This window comes from Rhamphochromis longiceps, linkage group LG15 (assembly GCF_057381845.1).
Source record: "Rhamphochromis longiceps isolate RC_006_pf linkage group LG15, R_longiceps_female_GT1.1, whole genome shotgun sequence".
NCBI lineage: Eukaryota > Metazoa > Chordata > Actinopteri > Cichliformes > Cichlidae > Rhamphochromis > Rhamphochromis longiceps.
The window spans coordinates 41,024,740-41,049,057 of NC_140571.1; the positions used below are offsets into that span (position 1 = coordinate 41,024,740).

The 24,318-nt window shown below is 38.3% G+C and overlaps 2 protein-coding genes and 2 long non-coding RNA genes across 4 annotated transcripts; all 4 read left to right on the forward strand.

Moving 5' to 3' along the window:
* Window positions 1-1,261: 1,261 nt before the first annotated feature.
* Window positions 1,262-2,664, forward strand: LOC146653213 (uncharacterized). Its single transcript, XM_085381322.1, has 2 exons — window positions 1,262-1,337; window positions 2,057-2,664. Exons 1-2 carry the CDS (start codon window positions 1,262-1,264, stop codon window positions 2,662-2,664), a joined length of 684 nt encoding a protein of 227 aa, XP_085237448.1.
* Window positions 2,665-3,855: 1,191 nt separating this feature from the next.
* Window positions 3,856-4,731, forward strand: LOC146653214 (uncharacterized). Its single transcript, XR_014907470.1, has 3 exons — window positions 3,856-4,195; window positions 4,308-4,364; window positions 4,467-4,731. It is a non-coding gene; the product is annotated as an uncharacterized LOC146653214 (long non-coding RNA).
* Window positions 4,732-18,573: 13,842 nt separating this feature from the next.
* On the forward strand, window positions 18,574-19,976 carry LOC146653215 (uncharacterized). The gene is made up of 2 exons (XM_085381321.1): window positions 18,574-18,649; window positions 19,369-19,976. The coding sequence occupies exons 1-2, from the start codon at window positions 18,574-18,576 to the stop codon at window positions 19,974-19,976; spliced, it is 684 nt and encodes a 227-aa protein (XP_085237447.1).
* Window positions 19,977-21,167: 1,191 nt separating this feature from the next.
* On the forward strand, window positions 21,168-22,043 carry LOC146653216 (uncharacterized). The gene is made up of 3 exons (XR_014907734.1): window positions 21,168-21,507; window positions 21,620-21,676; window positions 21,779-22,043. It is a non-coding gene; the product is annotated as an uncharacterized LOC146653216 (long non-coding RNA).
* Window positions 22,044-24,318: the final 2,275 nt, after the last annotated feature.

Here is a 24,318-nt window from a genome sequence, read left to right on the forward strand (position 1 = left end):
CCATGCATGCGGTGGGCCTTCTGTAGTAAGAGAGCAGCTTAATGAAGGTGACAAGGTGAAAACAGGAGGACTGATGTGCCGGTGCTGTGAGGGCATGTATAACACCACCTACCCAAGTGATGAATATAAGGAGGCTTTGAAGAATCTACAATAATTGTGTGTTGTTTGTACATGTGTGATGTTTTCAGGGTTTTTTAAATAAAAGTCAGCTTTCTTTTTAATTGCTATTAACTGACAGTCAGATAACCAGCTTTTAAAAACATATTCATAAACACTTTGCAGTCAACAAAATTTGCACAGAGGTTATAGATGAAATAAAAGTATCACGTGTGTTCTAGGTGTGTTTATAACTCTGTTATTGTACATATTCTGTGTTATACATCATAATCATTCCAGTCATTTTTTTTACTGTTTTAATCTTTAAAAAACTGTTATTTATATATTTTTGTGATTTCTGCTGCCCTATTGGTCTGGTCTCTCTTGAAAATCTGAGAATGTGATATTCATAATAAAAGGATTTAAGTTTACTGCCAAAAAATGATTGCACTTCATAACAGAAATGTGCTAACTGGCTTGAAATAGATTGAAACTGTTATGAGATTGCTTCAGGGAGCAGACATGACACCGTCTTTTAGGTTTCGCCATCACTTTGTATTATGCGCACAACACCACCCTCCTCTGGCTTCCACATGAACTGCACCTTAAACATCAACTGTTTACAAATGTCATGACACAAACAAACGTTTCAATACCGTAAATCACTTTTTGGACTGCGATCACTTTTTGGCACAACATCGGCTCTGATAACATTTAAAGCGCACTGAAAAACTATTCTTTAATGCTAAAAACCCATTATCAATTGTAATTATTTATTTATTCATTTAAATTTCAGATATCGATCTTCATTTTTGTAAACTGGTGAATTAATGATTTTTTAAAGAATTAAAACGACAAAGTTTGGCAATATATTTTTTAAAAAGGATGAATAAAACAGTAAAATAAAATGAGAAATATATATATTTTTTAAAATCTATGATAATTAGACGAACTTTATTTTAAATAAATAAAATTGATTTTCGGTGGCACTGGGTGTCATGGTGATGATGACGTGTTTGAGTGCAGGTATAAAAGCAGGAGGAAAAAGTGGAATTCGGGTTTCACGTTTGAGCGCAAACAGGAGCTTTTTCCCACTAGTGCTGTGAAAACTCGGATTTTTCAAGCTACAGCTAACGTTTGAAAATCTTCAAGAAGGATTTGCAAAATGACTTCTTCAGACTTGAGTCGCGAGACGCACCTGCTCTCCCTTTTCATTGAGGAGGTGTTAGATCAACGCTATGGTGAGTACAGCAGGCTAATATGTCAGAGTGCTAGCAAACAAATACAACTTAGATTTTTGTCTTTTATTGTTTGGAAGTAAGACTTCATGAGTGTTAACATTTAGGATGAGATGTTTCATACTTGAGTAACATCAATTTTAACATGTGCCAGTACACTATAAAGATGGCGCCATGTTTTTTTTTAATTGCTAACGACTTAAGGCGTTGGCGGACGCTGACGTCAGCGCGCGGCCGTTTTTGCATGTAGAGGGTTTGAGTTGACATGTTTGGGCTGCTGGCGCTGAGTTATACGTGAAAGTTTCATAGATTGTGAATGTGTAAAGCTGGAGAAGCTGGAGTTTTAAAAGTTCGCAGAGTCGCAGGATGAGTTTGAGATTGAAACAGTGTGTGCCTGCAATAAGGAGGTGGGAGGTTTCTCACCTAAATGTAGCTGCTTTATCCTCAAAATATCGATGCTCAACTAATATGAAGATATTACTCCTTAATGTGAATGCGTATTAAAACCTCAGTGAAAATCCACGCAGCCTTACACCACATGGAAACTTTTACCAGGTGAAAAATGTGAAGGCTTTCATAAACAATGAGTTCTGCTGGGAGCTTCTTACTGTTTGTGTGGAAGAGCTTATGATGATGTAAAGCCATGTCTGGACAATTTAAATCCAGGCTTTAATTTGTGTGATCACATGATTAACGTAGACGCACGCTTTGCTTTCTCGTAGCTGATCTGGTGAGTCCAGTCACTGCACCTCAGATGGTCGTCACTAACTTGAGGAACCGTGAACTGAGCAGGAGGCATCTGAACTCCATGTCTCACCTGGTCCTCACTCTTTACCATAGCCTGGTGACTGGGTCCAAGGACTTTCCTTGCATACCTTTTAAAGGATGGTTCCACCGGGACCTGGTGACGACACCATTTGTCCATGTGAGGCAGAGCCAGAGAGAGAACACCACTCCTTCTCCTCCTACGGACTCACCAGCTGGCATGATGCTGCCGCCTGCGGGCTCCAGCTCTCATCCACGCTTCCTGACTCCAGTTCTTCCAGAGAAAGCAGATCTTGCTGTGCTGAAGGCAGATCGGAGGAACTGTGTCCGCACCCTGACTGTCGACGGCCTCCCCGTCACCAGAGTCATCTCCACTGTTTACCAAACAGAGGACACTGAGATGAAGAACCGCTGGAGAGTAACAGACTACAGCGCGGACGGCAGAGTTCTCACTTCGGTGCTCTGCCGTTTTCTAAATATGTCGGCAGAGCGTGCTAAGAGGAAGGCGGAGGAAGAGAGCAGCATCCGGAGCCCGACTCAAGCAAGGAAGCGCTTGAGATTATAATATACAGTGAAGCATGTCGAACGTCAGCAAGCCTGAACAAAGTGGTAAGTAGTAAAGAGTGCTTAAGGTTGTTTCTAAAAGAATGTCCTAAAATATTTGAAAATCGTCGAGGTTTTAACTTTTATTCTTTCTTTTCTGCCTCTTGTTTCTAAAAGTCAGGCAAAAGAGTCACACTGCGAAGAAACACCACACAGAAGATTTTCCCTCAGTAAAATGGTAAATATTTTCATCTTGTTATGACGTTTGCTCACAATAACCAGGAGTGTTTCTGAAGTGATTCACTCTCATTTGGTGTTATTTGATCCAAAGACAACTGAGGGTCTTCAGAGCAGCGTGAACGGGCGTCATCTGAGAGCAAGACAGTCCTGGCGCCTTTGTGGTTCCCTCCAGGTACTCCAGCTTCATCCCACAGTCCAGAGAGATGCAGTTAGGTTGAATGTGAGTGTGAATGGTTGTCTGTTTCTCTGTGTTAGACTGACCTGTCCAGGTTATACCCCCGCCTCTGGCCCCATAACAGCTGGGATGGCTCCAATGGTTAAGCAGAAGAAATGGATGGAAGGATGATCCAAAGAGAAACATTGAAGGCCCTCTCACAAAAAAAGATAAGAACTCCTTTTGCACATTGTTGAAACATCCTGAAAGTTATTTGTTGTGTTTAGAAACTGGTTGAACTGTCATTAGAGTTTGTTTCGACTTGTTGTTCATTTCTTATTCGGTTCAGCTGTGTTTCTATGTGTCCTTAGTTCCCATAATCAGCCTCCTGTGTGTAAATATAGTGTCAGTCTCCCTTTGTCCCTTGTCAGAGTGTTAGTCTCCGTCCCCTCGTGTTTCCTTGCCTCAGTAGTTCTGTTTCCTACAGTTTTCCCCCAGTATAGGTTTTGGTTAGACTTTTTCAGTTCCCTTTGTCAGTCTTTGTATTTGGTATTTCCTCATCAGTCTCATCACTTTCCTCTCCAGAAAGAAAACAATAAAAAGACCTGAAGAGACGTCTATGCAAACGCTCTCATTGTGAAAGATAAGTATACATCCAACTAATCTGTGACTCTGTCACAGCTCTGATCAGCAATTCTTTCAGGTTTGTCTGTTTTGATGATGTTATTAATTGTTATTATCCTTTATCCAGTTAACTTTCAGAGAGGAGCGGAGGGAGGAGCGAAGCCAGCGTGCTCTGTAAACTGTCATTAAAAAAAAGATAAGTATATATTGATTTTATATTATTATGACAGCTCCTCCTCAGTGAACACTTCCTCTAGTTGCTGAAATCATTTACTAATTTTTTTCTTCCCATTTGTCTTTTGTTTTTCAGAGAAAACAGAGGAGCCAAGGTGACATTAAGACCTAAGACAGGACGGATTGAACCCTTTCTCGTAAAAAGATAAGTATTCACTCTGCTTTTAATCAGAATATTGATAAATATCTAAAATTCTGCTCACCTGGTTGATAAAGTTACTAAAATGATTCCCTCTTTTCTGTCATTTGTCCTTTAGAGAGAAGATGAGGAGAGTGAACGTCAGCAAGAATGAACAAAGTGGTAAGAAGTAAATAGTGTTTAAGGTTGTTTCTAAAATATCCCAAACATTAAAAAAATTGTTGAGGTTTTAACTTTTATTCTTTCTTTTCTGCCTCTTGTTTCTAAATGTCAGGAAAAAGAGCCAAGATGAGAAGAAACTCCACACAGAAGATTTTCCCTCAGTAAAATGGTAAATACATTCATCATGTTATGACGTTTGCTCACAATAACCAGGAGTGTTTCTGAAGTGATTCACTCTCATTTGGTGTTATTTGGTGTTTGTCTTTGAAAGGAGAGGAGCAGTAACGACACTGGGAGACAAACAACAGGATGATCCAAAGAGAAACATCAAAGGCCCTCTCACCAGCTTTCATTTATTAAATTTGTCTTTACTGAACGATTTCTGGTGTGTACTTGTGTTGATACTCAGACAACAGCTCGTCTTTCTGTTTGTGCTGGAAGATTCAGGCAAACACATATTACATATATATGATTGTTATATGACACAGTTTCACAGTTAGTGCTATATGATAATGATAAGGTCCAGTTTAATGGTATTGCTAGTGTCTAATGAAATGAACACGTGATTTTCAGATCCAGCAAAGTGAAGATTTTTCACTGTGGATAAATTACATGGAAACGTTTAATGAGTCATCAGCTATTTCACTACAAAGATGATGTGATTAAAGGTTCTCATACATGCAGGTCAGAAGTTTTGCTCCATCCTGGATGTTAAATGCTGATCAATGTTTACACATATCTGCACATTTCTAACAGCTCATTTCACAGGTCATCAGTCTCCTGACTGCATATGCAGAGTTTTATCATCACATGTTCATGGCAGACAAACATAATTATGAATTCTTGTTTTAGTTCCATTCAGTCACTCAACATCAGGTGTCTGCTTGTCCTGAGCTGTGAGAACTACAGTGAGTTGCTTTCCTCTTTAGCTTAGTATTAATAAACCAGGTCGTAGGTGGGCACCTGCATCAAGGAGTCAAGAAGCATATTTTATTGTTTAATGGTGAAAACAATGGATTGTTGTTCATTTGTTTAATGGAAAGACTGAAAGTGCGGCCTGGTGTTGACTTACACTTATTCAAAGTGATGAAGTACCAACAGATACTAAAAGTCACAGCCTGAAACACGTCAACTGCTTTATTATTTCTAGTTATAAATAAACTGTCAGTTTATGGCCCTTGTGGCTCGATCAGGCCCTTCCGGGATGTGGAGATATTTATTATTTACTATAACTTGTGCTTATGTTGGTTTTTGCTGTGGTTTCGCTACTGTGTTTTTCTCTTTTTGCTTGTTTTTATTTTTCCAGCAGGTGATCAAACAGATTTTTAGTGTCTTCTCTCTCTGTGTCTCTCTTCTCCTATCTTTTTGCTTTCCATCTCCTTCTGTTGAGCATCTTCCCAACTTCTCTTTTCTTCATCTTTCTCTTTCCCATCCCCAGTCCTGTCCGTTCTGATTGTAATAATTTCAAGGTAAAGAAAAGAAAGAAATAATAAAGAGCTAATACACTTTGACAATCAAGTGGACCAGTGTGGCAAAAGCTGTAATGATCCATTTGGGAAAATAAATCTGTTGGACTGGTAAACTAATATACTATAGTAATACGGTATGAAAAATGGCAAACATGAGAATTCTGTGTGTTTTCCTTCTTATCTGCAGATTAACAGTCCACAGGTTTGGTGCTCAGACTCTGATTTGTTCCCTGGAGATGGAGGAGAGAGAGCACAGAGGACAGCAAGGTGGAGGAGTGAAGGAGAAGGTGGTGCAGCTCAGTGTCCAATCAGGAGTGAGCATCTCTATATATGTATATAGAATATATATATTTCAAGTTTTTGTTTTGAGTTTTTGTTGTTTTTTGTTTTTTAAAGCAAACACTAAAACTGTCACCCAGACCTCTGAAGATAAAGATAACTAATCATAAATAAAGGGAATATTATCATGATGAGGACACTATCAGAGGTAGTTCAGGGAACTGTTATACTTCAGATACCAGAAAAATCGTTTTTCTTTTCTTGTTTTTTTGGCTTAACTTCATGGTAGTCAAAATGAAGAAGAGTGCTAAGTAAGTAAAAGCTGCATGGCAAAACACACACCTTCACTGCAGATGCATGCACAGAAACCAGTATTTTTTGTATCTTAAATATTAAGTAGTGTGTGTACAGTAGTCAATATAATGGGATGTGTCCTAAAGCAGCGAAAGAAGAGTTCTTACAGCATTTTGCAATATTTAGGATTTTATTGAACACTTTTACCTTTCAACATTTGTAACATTAGTGAGTAATGAAGCATTGCAGAATAATCCTGTGTTTTTGATTATTTATTGTACACTACAAGTAAACAACAATAAGTTAAACATCTGTCACATCTGTCAGAAGCTTGGATACATTTACTCCTACAAGGATTTTACTCTTATGAAATGTAAAAAGAACACTGAAATTATATTTTACAGTTTTTCACATAAACAGTTTTGCTTTGCTTACAGAAACTATAACTTTAATCTCAGCCAAACCGATTTACTCAGGAACAAATAAAATACTAAAAAAAAGCCAAACGATAACATTTTTAAGTTATCTAAGTGACCTATATATGTTTAACCTGAGTAGCGAAAGACTGCGGTGGGTTTGAAAACGATTTGCCAGGAGTCCGGTGTTCTCACAGCTCTAGTGAGCCTTGCTCCCGGCTCGCTATCGAGCTAGTGGGTAACAGACGTCTCTGAAAACGTCGGAGCGCTTTTGAAAATATGTGGTGTCTTGATAAACTGAGCAGATATTTGAGGTTTACACAGTTACAGTCTCGCCTGAAAATATGTGAAACGTTTATTTTGTGACCTATAAAGAATAATAAGAGTAATACTAAAACTAACTAGCTGCCGCCATTGTTGGAAACTGAGCTGGGCTGCGCTATGAATTCTGGGACACAGCTACTTCTTCTTCTTCGGGGTTTAACGGCAGCTGGCATCCTTGTACATGCAGTGCTGCCATCTTCTGTTTCAGTCCGTTATTACACTCTTAAATCCTGCTACTTATTCCTGCGTCTTTTGGGATCTTACAAAGCTTCAAACGACGCGTCGACTTTTGATAGTCAACGCAATCGTGACTCTTCGAGGGGGGGGGGGAGCCCAAGATGGCGCTCTGAGCAGTCACGTATCGCTGAGCTCTGCGAACCTGGCCTTTTTTAAAATATATATTACACACAGTGAACAGAGACTTTATTTACGCCTACGCAATAGTCATCTTTTACGTCTCATTTTGGTATCTATTTGTGAACCAAAATGAGCAAACCCGAGAAGAGAAAGACCGAATCTAAGAAGTTGCATGCTAACAGTGGCTCCGTTAGCAAGCTTGCTAATGTTAGCCAAGCTGCTCAGTCTTCTCTCGCTACTGAGATGCCCGCCGACACTAAAAATACTCTCATCGACTCCATGCACGACTATTTGGAGGCAGTTTCCGAACCGCTTCAGTATTCACGGATGGAAGAAGAGTTTCCCCCTCTCCCTATCACTCCATGTGCCTCTCCCGCTGGTAAGCTAAGAAAAGTTGCGGATACGGAGACATCTACGGTTCTCTCCCAGCTCTCATCACTTACCATGTTGATTAACTCGAGTTCAGACACTTGAAAAAATGGTGAGTGACAACTCCATAGCCATCTCCGAGATGAAAAAAGCTGTCCAAGAGAACACTGAACATATCACAGCTGTTAAGGAGTCATTTGATGCTGTCTGTGCTGAGTTAAATGATATGAAGAGCAGAGTTGTCAGTGTTGAGGCACAGCTCGAAAAATATAAAGCAATCGCTGAAGCACAGGAAAAGCGCATCTCTCACCTGGAGAGCTATTCACGGCGTTGGAATCTGAAGCTCTACGGTCTGACCGAGAGGGACAAGCAGGACGTGCGGCAGGAGGTAATCAAAGTCTGTAGATCAGTCATACCGGAGATGCAAGATAAATTCCCCGACGTCGTTGACACCGTCCACCGCATCGGTCCCAAGAGGTCCAACAACAACCAACCCAGGGGAATCATCATTCAGTTTACATCCAGGATCTACCGCGATGCTGTCTGGCGCGCTGCTAAGAAGTCCACCTACCTGAAACGTAACAACCTAAAGCTGGCTGAGGATCTGTCCCCTGACGACCGCGCCCGAAGAAACAGACTCTGGCCGTCTGTGGAAGCTGCGCGCAAAGAAAACAAGCTGGCGTTCTTCGTAGGAGGTCGTGCGTTCGTGGAGGGAAAAGAGATTTTTCCAGCCCTATAATTTGATCCAAGGTATTTTGAGGTGAAAACTGAAGTATCTTAAGATTAACTTGGTTTCACTGCCGTTCTTTTTTTGTTTGTTTGTTTGTTTGTTTTTGTTGTTGGACTCATAAAACGATCAGAGTTAAACTGATGCAGTTTATTTGTTATAAGTTTATTGGTCTTCAGTTTGGCTGCAATATTTTTACTGAAAATGTTATGAGCAAGCTGGATAAGCTTCTTTTTATTTTTTTTTTATTTTTATTCTTTTTTTGAATAATTAGTTATTTAAATGGAGCAAGAAAATTTCTATTAAGCTCCCTTTCAATGCTCATATGTGAAGCGTTTATTTATTTTATTTATTTATTTTTACCACATTGGTTTTATTGTTTTAGGCTATTGTATTCCTATTATTATTCAAGTTCACAATTTCCTTACTCAGGGGTTGCAGTTCTCATCTTATATAGGACTCTCTTAAGTGACCAGGTTCCCAATTCAACTGTTCTTCATTTACTTGGTCTAAGCTTTTTCTTATTTGTCACTTTTAATTTTTGTTACTATCATTATGTCTCTGTCTGTTATTTCTTTAAATGCAAGAGGTTTAAGAAACAATGTTAAACGTAAGGCTATTTTTTTGTTTTGCAAGCAGTTCAATTCAGATTTCTGTTTTATACAAGAGTCTCACTCAACAGAACAAGAAAAAACATTTTGGAGATCGCAATGGGGAGGTGATCTGTGGATGTCCCATGGTACAGAGCATGCTGCTGGTGTCTGCATACTTAAAGGAAGATTTAATGGTAAAATCTTGAATTCTGACATAGATAAAGATGGTCATTACATTTTTCTAATAGTTGAGGCTGCACACTCTATCTATATTTTAGTCAATGTGTATGGTTTTAACTGTCAGAGGGAGAATAAACTATATTTTGATAGGTTGGAGGAGCGCCTACTGCGCTGGTTATCGAAATATCCCAATTCTTTTATTATTTTTGGTGGAGACTTTAATACAGTGTTTAACAGCTATTTGGACAGATGGCCTTCTAGAAGTTTAGACTCTAACTCATTCATAAGACTGTTTGCACAAAGATTCAACTTAGTCGATTCTTGGAGGGATTCTCATTCGTCTCAGATAGCTTATACATGGTGTAATAAGACTCAAACCAGACACTCACGTATCGATTTTTGGCTTATCTTATAAGATTTAGAAAAAGTTAAAACGGATATTTATCCTACACCACTCTCAGACCACAAAATGGTTAGCTTATCGATCCCGTTGTCATCCTCCCTAATCACTAAAACCTCTTACTGGAAGTTAAATAGTACCATTCTTGAGCATAAAGAAGTGATTTGTGAAGTTCAGAGATTCATTAAACTTTATTGGAGTAAAGCTCTCACAAATAATACATTTTGTAGTAACTGGGAACTTTTGAAATATGAAATTGGAAAATTCTTTAGAAAATATAGCAGTGATTTAGCAAAAAAAAGAAGATCTGATGAGACGCAAGTGATACAAAAGATCATATGCCTTACTTCCAAACCAATAGACACCCTCAGTGAATCTGATAAGATAGAACTGGTTGACCTGCAGCACAGGTTAGATGAGCATAGCAAATAGCACATAGCAAAATATTGTTCAAACTTTTATTGCAAACTTTATTCTTCTAGTTATTGCCCTGAAGGTTGTCTGACTTTTTAAAATTCTTTAGACAGTCTGTCTGACATCTGCATTTGCTCATATTTGTTTAACAGCCCGGGTCTGCGCTCAGGTGTCGCACTTTGGATAAATAAGAGCCGCTAAGTCTGACGTGAAAGTCATTTCTCAGTAGTCAAGTACGCGAGTCCGTACAGCGCAATCGTTTGAAAGTGTACTTGATGACATTTCTGTTACAGAGTTTTTACTGCCACCCCCTCTTAATTTAAATATGAACAGAAATTACACAGATAATTAAAAAATGTATTTTAAGCACGTTGGGACCATTAGCTTACATGTTTTCAGTTTTCAGTTTTATTTGTCATATGCAAGTTAGCACAGGGTCAACATTGCAATGAAATGTGTTTGACGAGCAGCAGTCACTCAGCAGCATGATACAGTAGGAGAAAATATAAGAAAATAAAATAATAAGAAAAAATAAAAATAGTAAGGAGCAAAATATTAGAGAGACATGGTAAAAGAGAAAAGATGACTAAATATATATTTATCTATAAATATAAATATATGTACACTAGTGATTAAATAAGAAAATCTTGAAAAGAAATATGACGGGAGGGCAGATGGGATATTGCACAGGAATGAGCAGCAGAAAATTACAGTATTGCACTTTTAAATATAAATATCAATGACAATAACGTGGAGTGACCAGTGCAGATTAAACATTATATGTATTATGAAACAGATGGTTTGGTGACAGTGGTCCAGGTAAATGCTACATGGACACCTGATCAGAGGACAAGGGCTTAAAAGGTGTCTGTGTGTCTGTATGTTTCTATAATTGTACATATGGAGGACAGATAGCTGCATCGATGTGTTGCTCATCAATGACCAGCAATTAAGGGAGAGATACCAAATGACAGTTTGTACAAAGATGGCATTACATCCCAAGCCTCCACTGTCCCAGTAACAACAGATTACCATGGAGAATATGGTTTTCAGCTGAGATTTCAGAAGGGTGGTAAAGCAAAGATGAATACATAAATAAATAAATAAAAAATAAAAACAATAATGAAAATGTCATTCTGCCTAATTCAAAATTTCCTAAAACCATACTGGCTGATCAGTTACCGTACAGTGAGATACCGTTTTCTTACTCAAGTACATAAAGGTTGGCTAGATTATAAGAGCGAAAGGTGAACAGTGAAGCTGTTAGTATGTTACTTGAAATTATAAAAAATGGACTTTATAAAATAAATACCTAAAGGTTTTTCAGAAATTATTACATAGAATAACAAAGCCATACTTTTACATATACTGAAAACAAAAAAAGCTTTATCTTAAATGTACATAGTATCAGGGTAGGGGAGCTTGAAAGGAGCATGAAGGGTTTATATTCTCGATTTATTGGTCCTTTCCCAGCGGAAGCAAAGTTAAATCCTGTTACCATTCAGCTGGTTCTGCCTATTAAGGTGAAGATGGATAATATTTTTCATGTCTCCCAGGTGAGGCGAGTTTGTGCAGAAATAAGTTAAGTGTGTGTGACAGAGAGACAGACAGAGAGAGAGAGAGAAATCACCAAGCACTAAAATTCAAATTTTGCACTGCAGACCTCACAGTGTCTGTCTGTCTGTGTGTGTGTCTGTGTTTGTGACAGACAGAGAGAGAGAGAGTGACACTTGCTGTGTATTTAAAAAACAAACGAAAGACAATGACAGACGCAGAAGGCGATTGGACTGTTTGTGGCAACAGACGACTCGTTGCTCTCCCCTTGTACAGTGCATCCTGAAGGCATGTGTGGACCAGGAGATGATGCAGTGCTCCAAAGGCCTGGTTCTGCTGTCCCTCTACACCTCTTACTTTTTCAGTTATTCCACTTTTGTCCCATCCTCTCCTGGCTTTTTCCCCATAACCCTAACCTAACCCCTAACCCTGACCTTCGGGGTCCGTGCTCCCAAATTTGATTTACCCTAACCCCTTGTTTTCCCTAGCCCTTCCGGACTCTTTGGTTGTGTTCCCCAGGGACACATAAGCCCTCACGCCACGTCAAGGCAGAGTCCATGTGAGGGTATGTTTTTTTTTTTTGTTGTTGTTTTTTTTGGGGGGGTAGGATTTTGGAAAATTTAACTTTTTTTTTTTTCGTTTTCTCTCACAAATGTTTACAAAAATAACATATATTATTTTCATCTCAACAATGATTTTTTAACAGAACATGATGTCAAAAACAGAATTATCAGATATATTTACAAAGCGAACATTTATTGTTTGATTACAAGAATTAAGTTTTCAAAGCAAACAAGGTAAAATTAACAATTTTGGAAACATGTTTACAACCGTAACATGGCATCACACTCGTGTAACATGGGAAAAAAATCAAAACTTAGTTTAAAAAAAAAAGACAATAAGTTTTTCATCACATCATAACTTGAAAAAGCACTGGATTGGTGAATTCTGTAACACCAATTCTTTATTTGTCCAACTTTGACACCGAGTGCAGTCTTTTCTTGACAAATGCCTGGTAAGACCGGGCAGACAAGCCTGCAGCCTTGCAATCCCGCACATACTGTGCATATGCATTCTTTACCCTGACTGAAGGGTCCGTGTTCACAAAGCCTATCTCTATGTCTGACCAACGCCTGCTGACATTGGCAGGGATGAACACTGCGCTTGTGCTCACAACCTGAGGCTCTTCATCCTCCAGCAGGACGGGAAGTTCCACGTGATCAAGCTCCAGTTGCAGTGTTGGAGGCTTCTTCTTTGGATGCACTGGCTGGATCACCATACGATATGGGATGTCGTAGTACAGTTTGTACAGGGTGAATCCAAACGTACGCTGACATGGAGATGTAGACAGAATCTTACATTTCTGAAGGTCCGCTTGACTGACCTTTAGCTCGAGTAGCAGATCCTTGATTTTCTCAAAAGATACGAAATCCCGGTTCATCAGGAGGCCAACTGAACTCACCAGAACGAGAATTTTCTTCTGAGTTTCAGGATCGATCTGTTTTGGAAGCCTTTTCAGTACATCGACCAACCATGGCATGCCATGTTCCTTGTATCTGTCAAGATTCCGGGCATAGCAAAGCGAACGTCGCTCCATCTCCATTGAAATATCTCCAACCATGGCTGATGACTGTGCCTCCACCGAAGGCTGTTGGTCATCGTTGGTCAAGGTTTGATCACCCTCATTCCAAAACCAGGAAAGGATCTGTTGTAGAGACCCACCTTTTAGCACATCCCAGCACACCCACTCACTTCACCAGATGCACCTTGTTTAGTTCTCTCACCTTTGATTGGGTGTGGTGCTTGTCCTTGATTGCACTCACCTGTCACACATTATATGTCACACAGTATATAAGGACTGCATTCACTTTTGGCTCACTCTTTCCGCACTTCCACACGGGGCGGCAGCTGAGGTGAGGTTCTGTTTGGGTTTTTATTTTATGTATTGTTTAAGGTACTGAGTAACTTAAATCTCTGTTTTCTTTCAGCATTGGCAGTCCATGTGTGTCTTTGTTTCCTTCCTTTTTTGCCTTATTTATTTGAGAATAAAAGGAGTACCCTGAAAATAATCCTGCATTAGATGGCTGCTTTTCTTATTCTAACCGGATGAGCCCATGAAGCTGATTGCTTCAGCCCTGAACCTTCCTCCCTTCAAAACAGGATCCTTTGCTCTTAGACAATTGGCGACCAATCTCTTTACTGAATAATGATTATAAGATATTGGCACAAATTCTGGCTAATAGAATGAAACCTGTATTAGATCAAGTTATTGATGAGAGTCAGTCTGGTTTCATGCAGAATCGTCATATCTCAAACAACATAAGATTAATTTTAGACATAATAGATTACCCAGAACTTGTACAGGATGATAGTCTTATTCTTTTTTTAGATTTCTACAAGGCGTTCGACTCCTTAGAGCATGAGTTTATTTTTACTGCTTTAAATAAATTTGGGTTTGGTCAGTCCTTCTGTAATGCCGTTCGGACACTGTATTCCAATAGTAACAGCTCCATAAAGCTTGCCACTGGTATTTCCCCAAGATTCTCTCTAAAGCGTGGAGTGAGGCAGGGTTGCCCCCTATCCGTATATTTATTCCTTCTTTCTGTGCAACTCCTTAATTCACACATTAAACTCAGTTCTTTAAAAGGCCTGGTCATTGCTAACAGAGAAATACTCATAAGTCAGCTGGCAGACGATACAGCTCTCTTCCTCAGAGACGCCTCGCAAGTTTCAGTGGCCATTAACAATATACAGCCATTCTCTAAAGCCTCCGGACTTTCACTCAACCTGCATAAATGTGAACTTTTACCAGTTAAAAGTTGTTTAGCAACTTCAATTCATGGAATACCTGTAAGAAACTCTGTAAGATACCTTGGAATTCAAATAATAAAAAATGAGCAATCCAGATGCTCCACAAACTTCATTCCTATTATAGATAAATCCCAAAAAATCTTTAATCATTGGCTACAGCGAGACCTGTCATTGAAGGGTAGAGTTCTGCTATCGAAGGCTGAAGGTATCTCCCGTCTAACCTATGCTGCCCAGTCACTACATGTTGATAATACAACCTGTAAGTCAATTAACAAATTATTATACAATTTTTTATGGAAAAATAAAACTCACTACTTGCGTAAATCAGTAGCTTTAAATTCATATGATAAAGGAGGTATAAATTTTATTGATTTCGGTGCTCTTAACAACACCTTTAAAATAAACTGGATTAAAAAGTATTTAAGAAATCCCACTTCTATCTGGAACTTTATCTCACATCATGTGTTCTCTAATTTAGGCGGCCTTAACTTCCTACTGCTCTGCAATTACAGTATTCCAAAAATACCACTGAAACTTTCTCACTTTCATCAACAAATTCTTTTGGCATGGGCGCTGATTTACAAACACAATTTCTCTCCACAAAACTGTTTTATTTGGAATAACTGCAATATTATTTATAAAAATAAAACTCTTTTTTTTAAATAACTGGTTTAATAATGGAATAATCTTGGTTAGTCAGTTATATAGAGAAGATGGACTCTTATATAATTACTCTGAGTTCCTCAGGAGATGTACCGATAACGCCTAAAGAATTCTCAATAGTGTTCGATGCCATCCCATCTGGTCTGTCCATGTTACACAGATGCTCCCACAGTGCTCCACTACAGGTCACTCCCCCGGATGTGTTACATTCTTCTCTTGGCAATGTTTGCTTTTCCTCTCATAAGTCTATAAATACCAAAATAAGATCTCTCTTTCAGGATGCAATGGTCTCTGTTCCATCAGCCATATTTTATTGGGCCAATTTTGTAACAGATATTGAATGGAAAAAAGTTTGGACTTGACCACAAAGGTTTTTCTTAACAAACAAAATTAAAGAGATTTCCTTTAAGTCGATTCATAAGTTTTACCCTACCAAACAATATTTGTCCAAATTTATGGCTGAAATAAATGTACATTGTACCTTCTGTCAAGAGCAACCTGAAACAGTTTCTCATCTGTTTTGGTCATGTAAATTTACGTGTAAATTCTGGAAGGATTTCCACAAGTTTATTACTGACTTTGTTCTCCCTAATCTTCAACTATACTATAAGGATGTTATCTTTGGCTATTATAATTTTAAAGACAAGGACAATGATGCTTTCTTCTTTATAAATTTGGGTTTATTTTTGGCAAAATTTCATATACACAAAAGCAAAGTCCTCGGCAGAAAGCCTGAACTTCTTGGATTAAAAATGGAACTTGCACAATATATAAGGACAATCTCCTCATCAAAAAACACTAAGGCTCTCAAGACTGTTAACATCTATATCCGATTGAAACTGCTAACTTGATTTTGGCTCTTGCAAACTTTTGTTTATTTATGTTCCCCTTAATTTATTTTATTTTTTGTACTCACTTTTGTCTCACTGTCCTTGTCACTCTTTCTGTTCCTCATTGTACTACCACAATGTCATCTTTTATGTGATCCCTGTTTTACTTGACTGTATGTTTAAAATGTGATAAATAAAGTTAAAAAAAAATAAAATAACAAATCGTGAGTCTTCGACTAATCGTGGCAGCTCTAATTACAGATATCATCTTTCACTTGTGTATTTTAATGTGTTTCAGAACAATATTTCTGTTGTGCAGACTTACGGTTGGTAAACAGCAAATATCCAAGTCATTCAAAATAACATCTGTCATGTAGCTCCTGACTCCCTAAGAGTCAACAGCTTTACAGTATTTTTTGAAGACATACAAACGTTTATTTTCAAACTAATAACTGAGTTACAGGGTCAAAAATAAAAAATTAACAGTCAGTACTTTTGTTGTTCTTTTTGACAAATTCCTGTTAAATGTATTGGACCCTCTGTTTTTAGGTTTTATTTTTTTCATCTCGACTTCCTTGGAAATGCTAGCAAGAAGTCAGTTCAACAGATGTAACTTATAGTGAGATTGGAGGCGGTGCAGTATTAATATCAGAATCCCTTAGTTTTGATTATTAATCCTCTGGCTGACCCCATATTGCATTTTTTCATCTTAAAATGATGCACAGTCTTTATGTGAAATGCACTGTCTTCTTGATATTTATCAACCCATCAGTTTGTATTTCTGTGTGTTAATAAAGTTCCAACTTTTGTATTGTAACATTTTTGTCTTTTTCTTTCTTTAGTTTTTCAGACAACTCAAACTTTTAAACACTTGTAATGAGCCGAGTGTGTGTGTGTGTGTGTAAGAAGTACCACTTTTAACAACTTCATTAATATTGTTTTGTATCATAGTAATAAAGGTTAGTTTTAACGTCTGTATCTCCTCCTTATTTAATCTGAGATGTTCTTTTCTAAAAACCTCAGGATTGTGCAAGTACTTGTTGAGTTTAGAAGGTAAGTGAAACACTAAACAGAAAAGAAAAGAGACAGAGATGTGTGTTTTCTGTTAATACCATGATTGCAGTCATCTTAAACAAACACATGACATTTCTTTGGCACGATTGCTTTTTCACTGATTTGAAACTTTAATGTGTGGTACAACAATTCTTCTAGTTAAATAGAAAAAAAATGGGCTGTCTGTGTAAAAAGCATAAATGGCTGTTTGTCTTGGTGTATTGGTCTTTTGCCAGCATGGCAAACTAGATCAATCTGCTGGGACATCTGATTTGAGGACAATCATTTGCTTTTCCAAAGGACACTGACAACCAGACATTAGATGCCACAGCCCTGGCCCACGGTATCCCCCCCCCCTCTCTCCCCCCCTCCCCCCCCCCATGCATGCGGTGGGCCTTCTGTAGTAAGAGAGCAGCTTAATGAAGGTGACAAGGTGAAAACAGGAGGACTGATGTGCCGGTGCTGTGAGGGCATGTATAACACCACCTACCCAAGTGATGAATATAAGGAGGCTTTGAAGAATCTACAATAATTGTGTGTTGTTTGTACATGTGTGATGTTTTCAGGGTTTTTTAAATAAAAATCAGCTTTCTTTTTAATTGCTATTAACTGACAGTCAGATAACCAGCTTTTAAAAACATATTCATAAACACTTTGCAGTCAACAAAATTTGCACAGAGGTTATAGATGAAATAAAAGTATCACGTGTGTTCTAGGTGTGTTTATAACTCTGTTATTGTACATATTCTGTGTTATACATCATAATCATTCCAGTCTTCTTCTTTTTTTTACTGTTTTAATCTTTATAAAACTGTTATTTATATATTTTTGTGATTTCTGCTGTCCTATTGGTCTGGTCTCTCTTGAAAATCTGAGAATGTGATATTCATAATAAAAGGATTTAAGTTTACTGCCAAAAAATGATTGCACTTCATAACAGAAATGTGCTAACTGGCTTGAAATAGATTGAAACTGTTATGAGATTGCTTCAGGGAGCAGACATGACACCGTCTTTTAGGTTTCGCCATCACTTTGTATTATGCGCACAACACCACCCTCCTCTGGCTTCCACATGAACTGCACCTTAAACATCAACTGTTTACAAATGTCATGACACAAACAAACGTTTCAATACCGTAAATCACTTTTTGGACTGCGATCACTTTTTGGCACAACATCGGCTCTGATAACATTTAAAGCGCATTGAAAAACTATTCTTTAATGCTAAAAACCCATTATCAATTGTAATTATTTATTTATTAATTTAAATTTCAGATATCGATCTTCATTTTTGTAAACTGGTGAATTAATGATTTTTTTAAAGAATTAAAACGACAAAGTTTGGCAATATATTTTTTAAAAAGGATGAATAAAACAGTAAAATAAAATGAGAAATATATATATTTTTTAAAATCTATGATAATTAGACGAACTTTATTTTAAATAAATAAAATTGATTTTCGGTGGCACTGGGTGTCATGGTGATGATGACGTGTTTGAGTGCAGGTATAAAAGCAGGAGGAAAAAGTGGAATTCGGGTTTCACGTTTGAGCGCAAACAGGAGCTTTTTCCCACTAGTGCTGTGAAAACTCGGATTTTTCAAGCTACAGCTAACGTTTGAAAATCTTCAAGAAGGATTTGCAAAATGACTTCTTCAGACTTGAGTCGCGAGACGCACCTGCTCTCCCTTTTCATTGAGGAGGTGTTAGATCAACGCTATGGTGAGTACAGCAGGCTAATATGTCAGAGTGCTAGCAAACAAATACAACTTAGATTTTTGTCTTTTATTGTTTGGAAGTAAGACTTCATGAGTGTTAACATTTAGGATGAGATGTTTCATACTTGAGTAACATCAATTTTAACATGTGCCAGTACACTATAAAGATGGCGCCATGTTTTTTTTTAATTGCTAACGACTTAAGGCGTTGGAGGACGCTGACGTCAGCGCGCGGCCGTTTTTGCATGTAGAGGGTTTGAGTTGACATGTTTGGGCTGCTGGCGCTGAGTTATACGTGAAAGTTTCATAGATTGTGAATGTGTAAAGCTGGAGAAGCTGGAGTTTTAAAAGTTCGCAGAGTCGCAGGATGAGTTTGAGATTGAAACAGTGTGTGCCTGCAATAAGGAGGTGGGAGGTTTCTCACCTAAATGTAGCTGCTTTATCCTCAAAATATCGATGCTCAACTAATATGAAGATATTACTCCTTAATGTGAATGCGTATTAAAACCTCAGTGAAAATCCACGCAGCCTTACACCACATGGAAACTTTTACCAGGTGAAAAATGTGAAGGCTTTCATAAACAATGAGTTCTGCTGGGAGCTTCTTACTGTTTGTGTGGAAGAGCTTATGATGATGTAAAGCCATGTCTGGACAATTTAAATCCAGGCTTTAATTTGTGTGATCACATGATTAACGTAGACGCACGCTTTGCTTTCTCGTAGCTGATCTGGTGAGTCCAGTCACTGCACCTCAGATGGTCGTCACTAACTTGAGGAACCGTGAACTGAGCAGGAGGCATCTGAACTCCATGTCTCACCTGGTCCTCACTCTTTACCATAGCCTGGTGACTGGGTCCAAGGACTTTCCTTGCATACCTTTTAAAGGATGGTTCCACCGGGACCTGGTGACGACACCATTTGTCCATGTGAGGCAGAGCCAGAGAGAGAACACCACTCCTTCTCCTCCTACGGACTCACCAGCTGGCATGATGCTGCCGCCTGCGGGCTCCAGCTCTCATCCACGCTTCCTGACTCCAGTTCTTCCAGAGAAAGCAGATCTTGCTGTGCTGAAGGCAGATCGGAGGAACTGTGTCCGCACCCTGACTGTCGACGGCCTCCCCGTCACCAGAGTCATCTCCACTGTTTACCAAACAGAGGACACTGAGATGAAGAACCGCTGGAGAGTAACAGACTACAGCGCGGACGGCAGAGTTCTCACTTCGGTGCTCTGCCGTTTTCTAAATATGTCGGCAGAGCGTGCTAAGAGGAAGGCGGAGGAAGAGAGCAGCATCCGGAGCCCGACTCAAGCAAGGAAGCGCTTGAGATTATAATATACAGTGAAGCATGTCGAACGTCAGCAAGCCTGAACAAAGTGGTAAGTAGTAAACAGTGCTTAAGGTTGTTTCTAAAAGAATGTCCTAAAATATTTGAAAATCATCGAGGTTTTAACTTTTATTCTTTCTTTTCTGCCTCTTGTTTCTAAAAGTCAGGCAAAAGAGTCACGCTGCGAAGAAACACCACACAGAAGATTTTCCCTCAGTAAAATGGTAAATATTTTCATCTTGTTATGACGTTTGCTCACAATAACCAGGAGTGTTTCTGAAGTGATTCACTCTCATTTGGTGTTATTTGATCCAAAGACAACTGAGGGTCTTCAGAGCAGCGTGAACGGGCGTCATCTGAGAGCAAGACAGTCCTGGCGCCTTTGTGGTTCCCTCCAGGTACTCCAGCTTCATCCCACAGTCCAGAGAGATGCAGTTAGGTTGAATGTGAGTGTGAATGGTTGTCTGTTTCTCTGTGTTAGACTGACCTGTCCAGGTTATACCCCCGCCTCTGGCCCCATAACAGCTGGGATGGCTCCAATGGTTAAGCAGAAGAAATGGATGGAAGGATGATCCAAAGAGAAACATTGAAGGCCCTCTCACAAAAAAAGATAAGAACTCCTTTTGCACATTGTTGAAACATCCTGAAAGTTATTTGTTGTGTTTAGAAACTGGTTGAACTGTCATTAGAGTTTGTTTCGACTTGTTGTTCATTTCTTATTCGGTTCAGCTGTGTTTCTATGTGTCCTTAGTTCCCATAATCAGCCTCCTGTGTGTAAATATAGTGTCAGTCTCCCTTTGTCCCTTGTCAGAGTGTTAGTCTCCGTCCCCTCGTGTTTCCTTGCCTCAGTAGTTCTGTTTCCTACAGTTTTCCCCCAGTATAGGTTTTGGTTAGACTTTTTCAGTTCCCTTTGTCAGTCTTTGTATTTGGTATTTCCTCATCAGTCTCATCACTTTCCTCTCCAGAAAGAAAACAATAAAAAGACCTGAAGAGACGTCTATGCAAACGCTCTCATTGTGAAAGATAAGTATACATCCAACTAATCTGTGACTCTGTCACAGCTCTGATCAGCAATTCTTTCAGGTTTGTCTGTTTTGATGATGTTATTAATTGTTATTATCCTTTATCCAGTTAACTTTCAGAGAGGAGCGGAGGGAGGAGCGAAGCCAGCGTGCTCTGTAAACTGTCATTAAAAAAAAGATAAGTATATATTGATTTTATATTATTATGACAGCTCCTCCTCAGTGAACACTTCCTCTAGTTGCTGAAATCATTTACTAATTTTTTTCTTCCCATTTGTCTTTTGTTTTTCAGAGAAAACAGAGGAGCCAAGGTGACATTAAGACCTAAGACAGGACGGATTGAACCCTTTCTCGTAAAAAGATAAGTATTCACTCTGCTTTTAATCAGAATATTGATAAATATCTAAAATTCTGCTCACCTGGTTGATAAAGTTACTAAAATGATTCCCTCTTTTCTGTCATTTGTCCTTTAGAGAGAAGATGAGGAGAGTGAACGTCAGCAAGAATGAACAAAGTGGTAAGAAGTAAATAGTGTTTAAGGTTGTTTCTAAAATATCCCAAACATTAAAAAAATTGTTGAGGTTTTAACTTTTATTCTTTCTTTTCTGCCTCTTGTTTCTAAATGTCAGGAAAAAGAGCCAAGATGAGAAGAAACTCCACACAGAAGATTTTCCCTCAGTAAAATGGTAAATACATTCATCATGTTATGACGTTTGCTCACAATAACCAGGAGTGTTTCTGAAGGGATTCACTCTCATTTGGTGTTATTTGGTGTTTGTCTTTGAAAGGAGAGGAGCAGTAACGACACTGGGAGACAAACAACAGGATGATCCAAAGAGAAACATCAAAGGCCCTCTCACCAGCTTTCATTTATTAAATTTGTCTTTACTGAACGATTTCTGGTGTGTACTTGTGTTGATACTCAGACAACAGCTCGTCTTTCTGTTTGTGCTGGAAGATTCAGGCAAACACATATTACATATATATGATTGTTATATGACACAGTTTCACAGTTAGTGCTATATGATAATGATAAGGTCCAGTTTAATGGTATTGCTAGTGTCTAATGAAATGAACACGTGATTTTCAGATCCAGCAAAGTGAAGATTTTTCACTGTGGATAAATTACATGGAAACGTTTAATGAGTCATCAGCTATTTCACTACAAAGATGATGTGATTAAAGGTTCTCATACATGCAGGTCAGAAGTTTTGCTCCATCCTGGATGTTAAATGCTGATCAATGTTTACACATATCTGCACATTTCTAACAGCTCATTTCACAGGTCATCAGTCTCCTGACTGCATATGCAGAGTTTTATCATCACATGTTCATGGCAGACAAACATAATTATGAATTCTTGTTTTAGTTCCATTCAGTCACTCAACATCAGGTGTCTGCTTGTCCTGAGCTGTGAGAACTACAGTGAGTTGCTTTCCTCTTTAGCTTAGTATTAATAAACCAGGTCGTAGGTGGGCACCTGCATCAAGGAGTCAAGAAGCATATTTTATTGTTTAATGGTGAAAACAATGGATTGTTGTTCATTTGTTTAATGGAAAGACTGAAAGTGCGGCCTGGTGTTGACTTACACTTATTCAAAGTGATGAAGTACCAACAGATACTAAAAGTCACAGCCTGAAACACGTCAACTGCTTTATTATTTCTAGTTATAAATAAACTGTCAGTTTATGGCCCCTGTGGCTCGATCAGGCCCTTCCGGGATGTGGAGATATTTATTATTTACTATAACTTGTGCTTATGTTGGTTTTTGCTGTGGTTTCGCTACTGTGTTTTTCTCTTTTTGCTTGTTTTTATTTTTCCAGCAGGTGATCAAACAGATTTTTAGTGTCTTCTCTCTCTGTGTCTCTCTTCTCCTATCTTTTTGCTTTCCATCTCCTTCTGTTGAGCATCTTCCCAACTTCTCTTTTCTTCATCTTTCTCTTTCCCATCCCCAGTCCTGTCCGTTCTGATTGTAATAATTTCAAGGTAAAGAAAAGAAAGAAATAATAAAGAGCTAATACACTTTGACAATCAAGTGGACCAGTGTGGCAAAAGCTGTAATGATCCATTTGGGAAAATAAATCTGTTGGACTGGTAAACTAATATACTATAGTAATACGGTATGAAAAATGGCAAACATGAGAATTCTGTGTGTTTTCCTTCTTATCTGCAGACTAACAGTCCACAGGTTTGGTGCTCAGACTCTGATTTGTTCCCTGGAGATGGAGGAGAGAGAGCACAGAGGACAGCAAGGTGGAGGAGTGAAGGAGAAGGTGGTGCAGCTCAGTGTCCAATCAGGAGTGAGCATCTCTATATATGTATATAGAATATATATATTTCAAGTTTTTGTTGTTTTTTGTTTTTTAAAGCAAACACTAAAACTGTCACCCAGACCTCTGAAGATAAAGATAACTAATCATAAATAAAGGGAATATTATCATGATGAGGACACTATCAGAGGTAGTTCAGGGAACTGTTATACTTCAGATACCAGAAAAATCGTTTTTCTTTTCTTGTTTTTTTGGCTTAACTTCATGGTAGTCAAAATGAAGAAGAGTGCTAAGTAAGTAAAAGCTGCATGGCAAAACACACACCTTCACTGCAGATGCATGCACAGAAACCAGTATTTTTTGTATCTTAAATATTAAGTAGTGTGTGTACAGTAGTCAATATAATGGGATGTGTCCTAAAGCAGCGAAAGAAGAGTTCTTACAGCATTTTGCAATATTTAGGATTTTATTGAACACTTTTACCTTTCATTAACATTAGTGAGTAATGAAGCATTGCAGAATAATCCTGTGTTTTTGGTTATTTATTGTACACTACAAGTAAACAACAATAAGTTAAACATCTGTCACTAGGGTTGCCAACTCCCTGAAAAATAAATAAGGGACACCTCGTGGCCAGGGCCGGGCAACCCAGTTCACCCTTCCCAGTGTGGTGAATTTTGTAGCTCTTTTTTGTATGTGTGAAATTATTTTTTAACCATTTGACTTGAATTTGATTTAAGCAGATGCATATTAAATGCCCGTGGTTAACAAAAGGATTACACAAGGCCTGTAAGAAGAAAAATTCTTTATACAGACAATTCACTAAGTTAAGAACTGAAGAAGCAGAGTATAGATATAAAAAATATAAAAATAAATTAACGGAAATATTAAGAACTAGTAAGAAATTATACTATACTAATTTAATACATAAAAATAAAAACAACACTAAAGAGATATGGGGAATACTTAACACTATTATTAAAGGTAACACAAAAAAGTGCTCATATCCAGATTATTTCACTAATAATAACAGTGACAATTACAATCTAAACGAGATG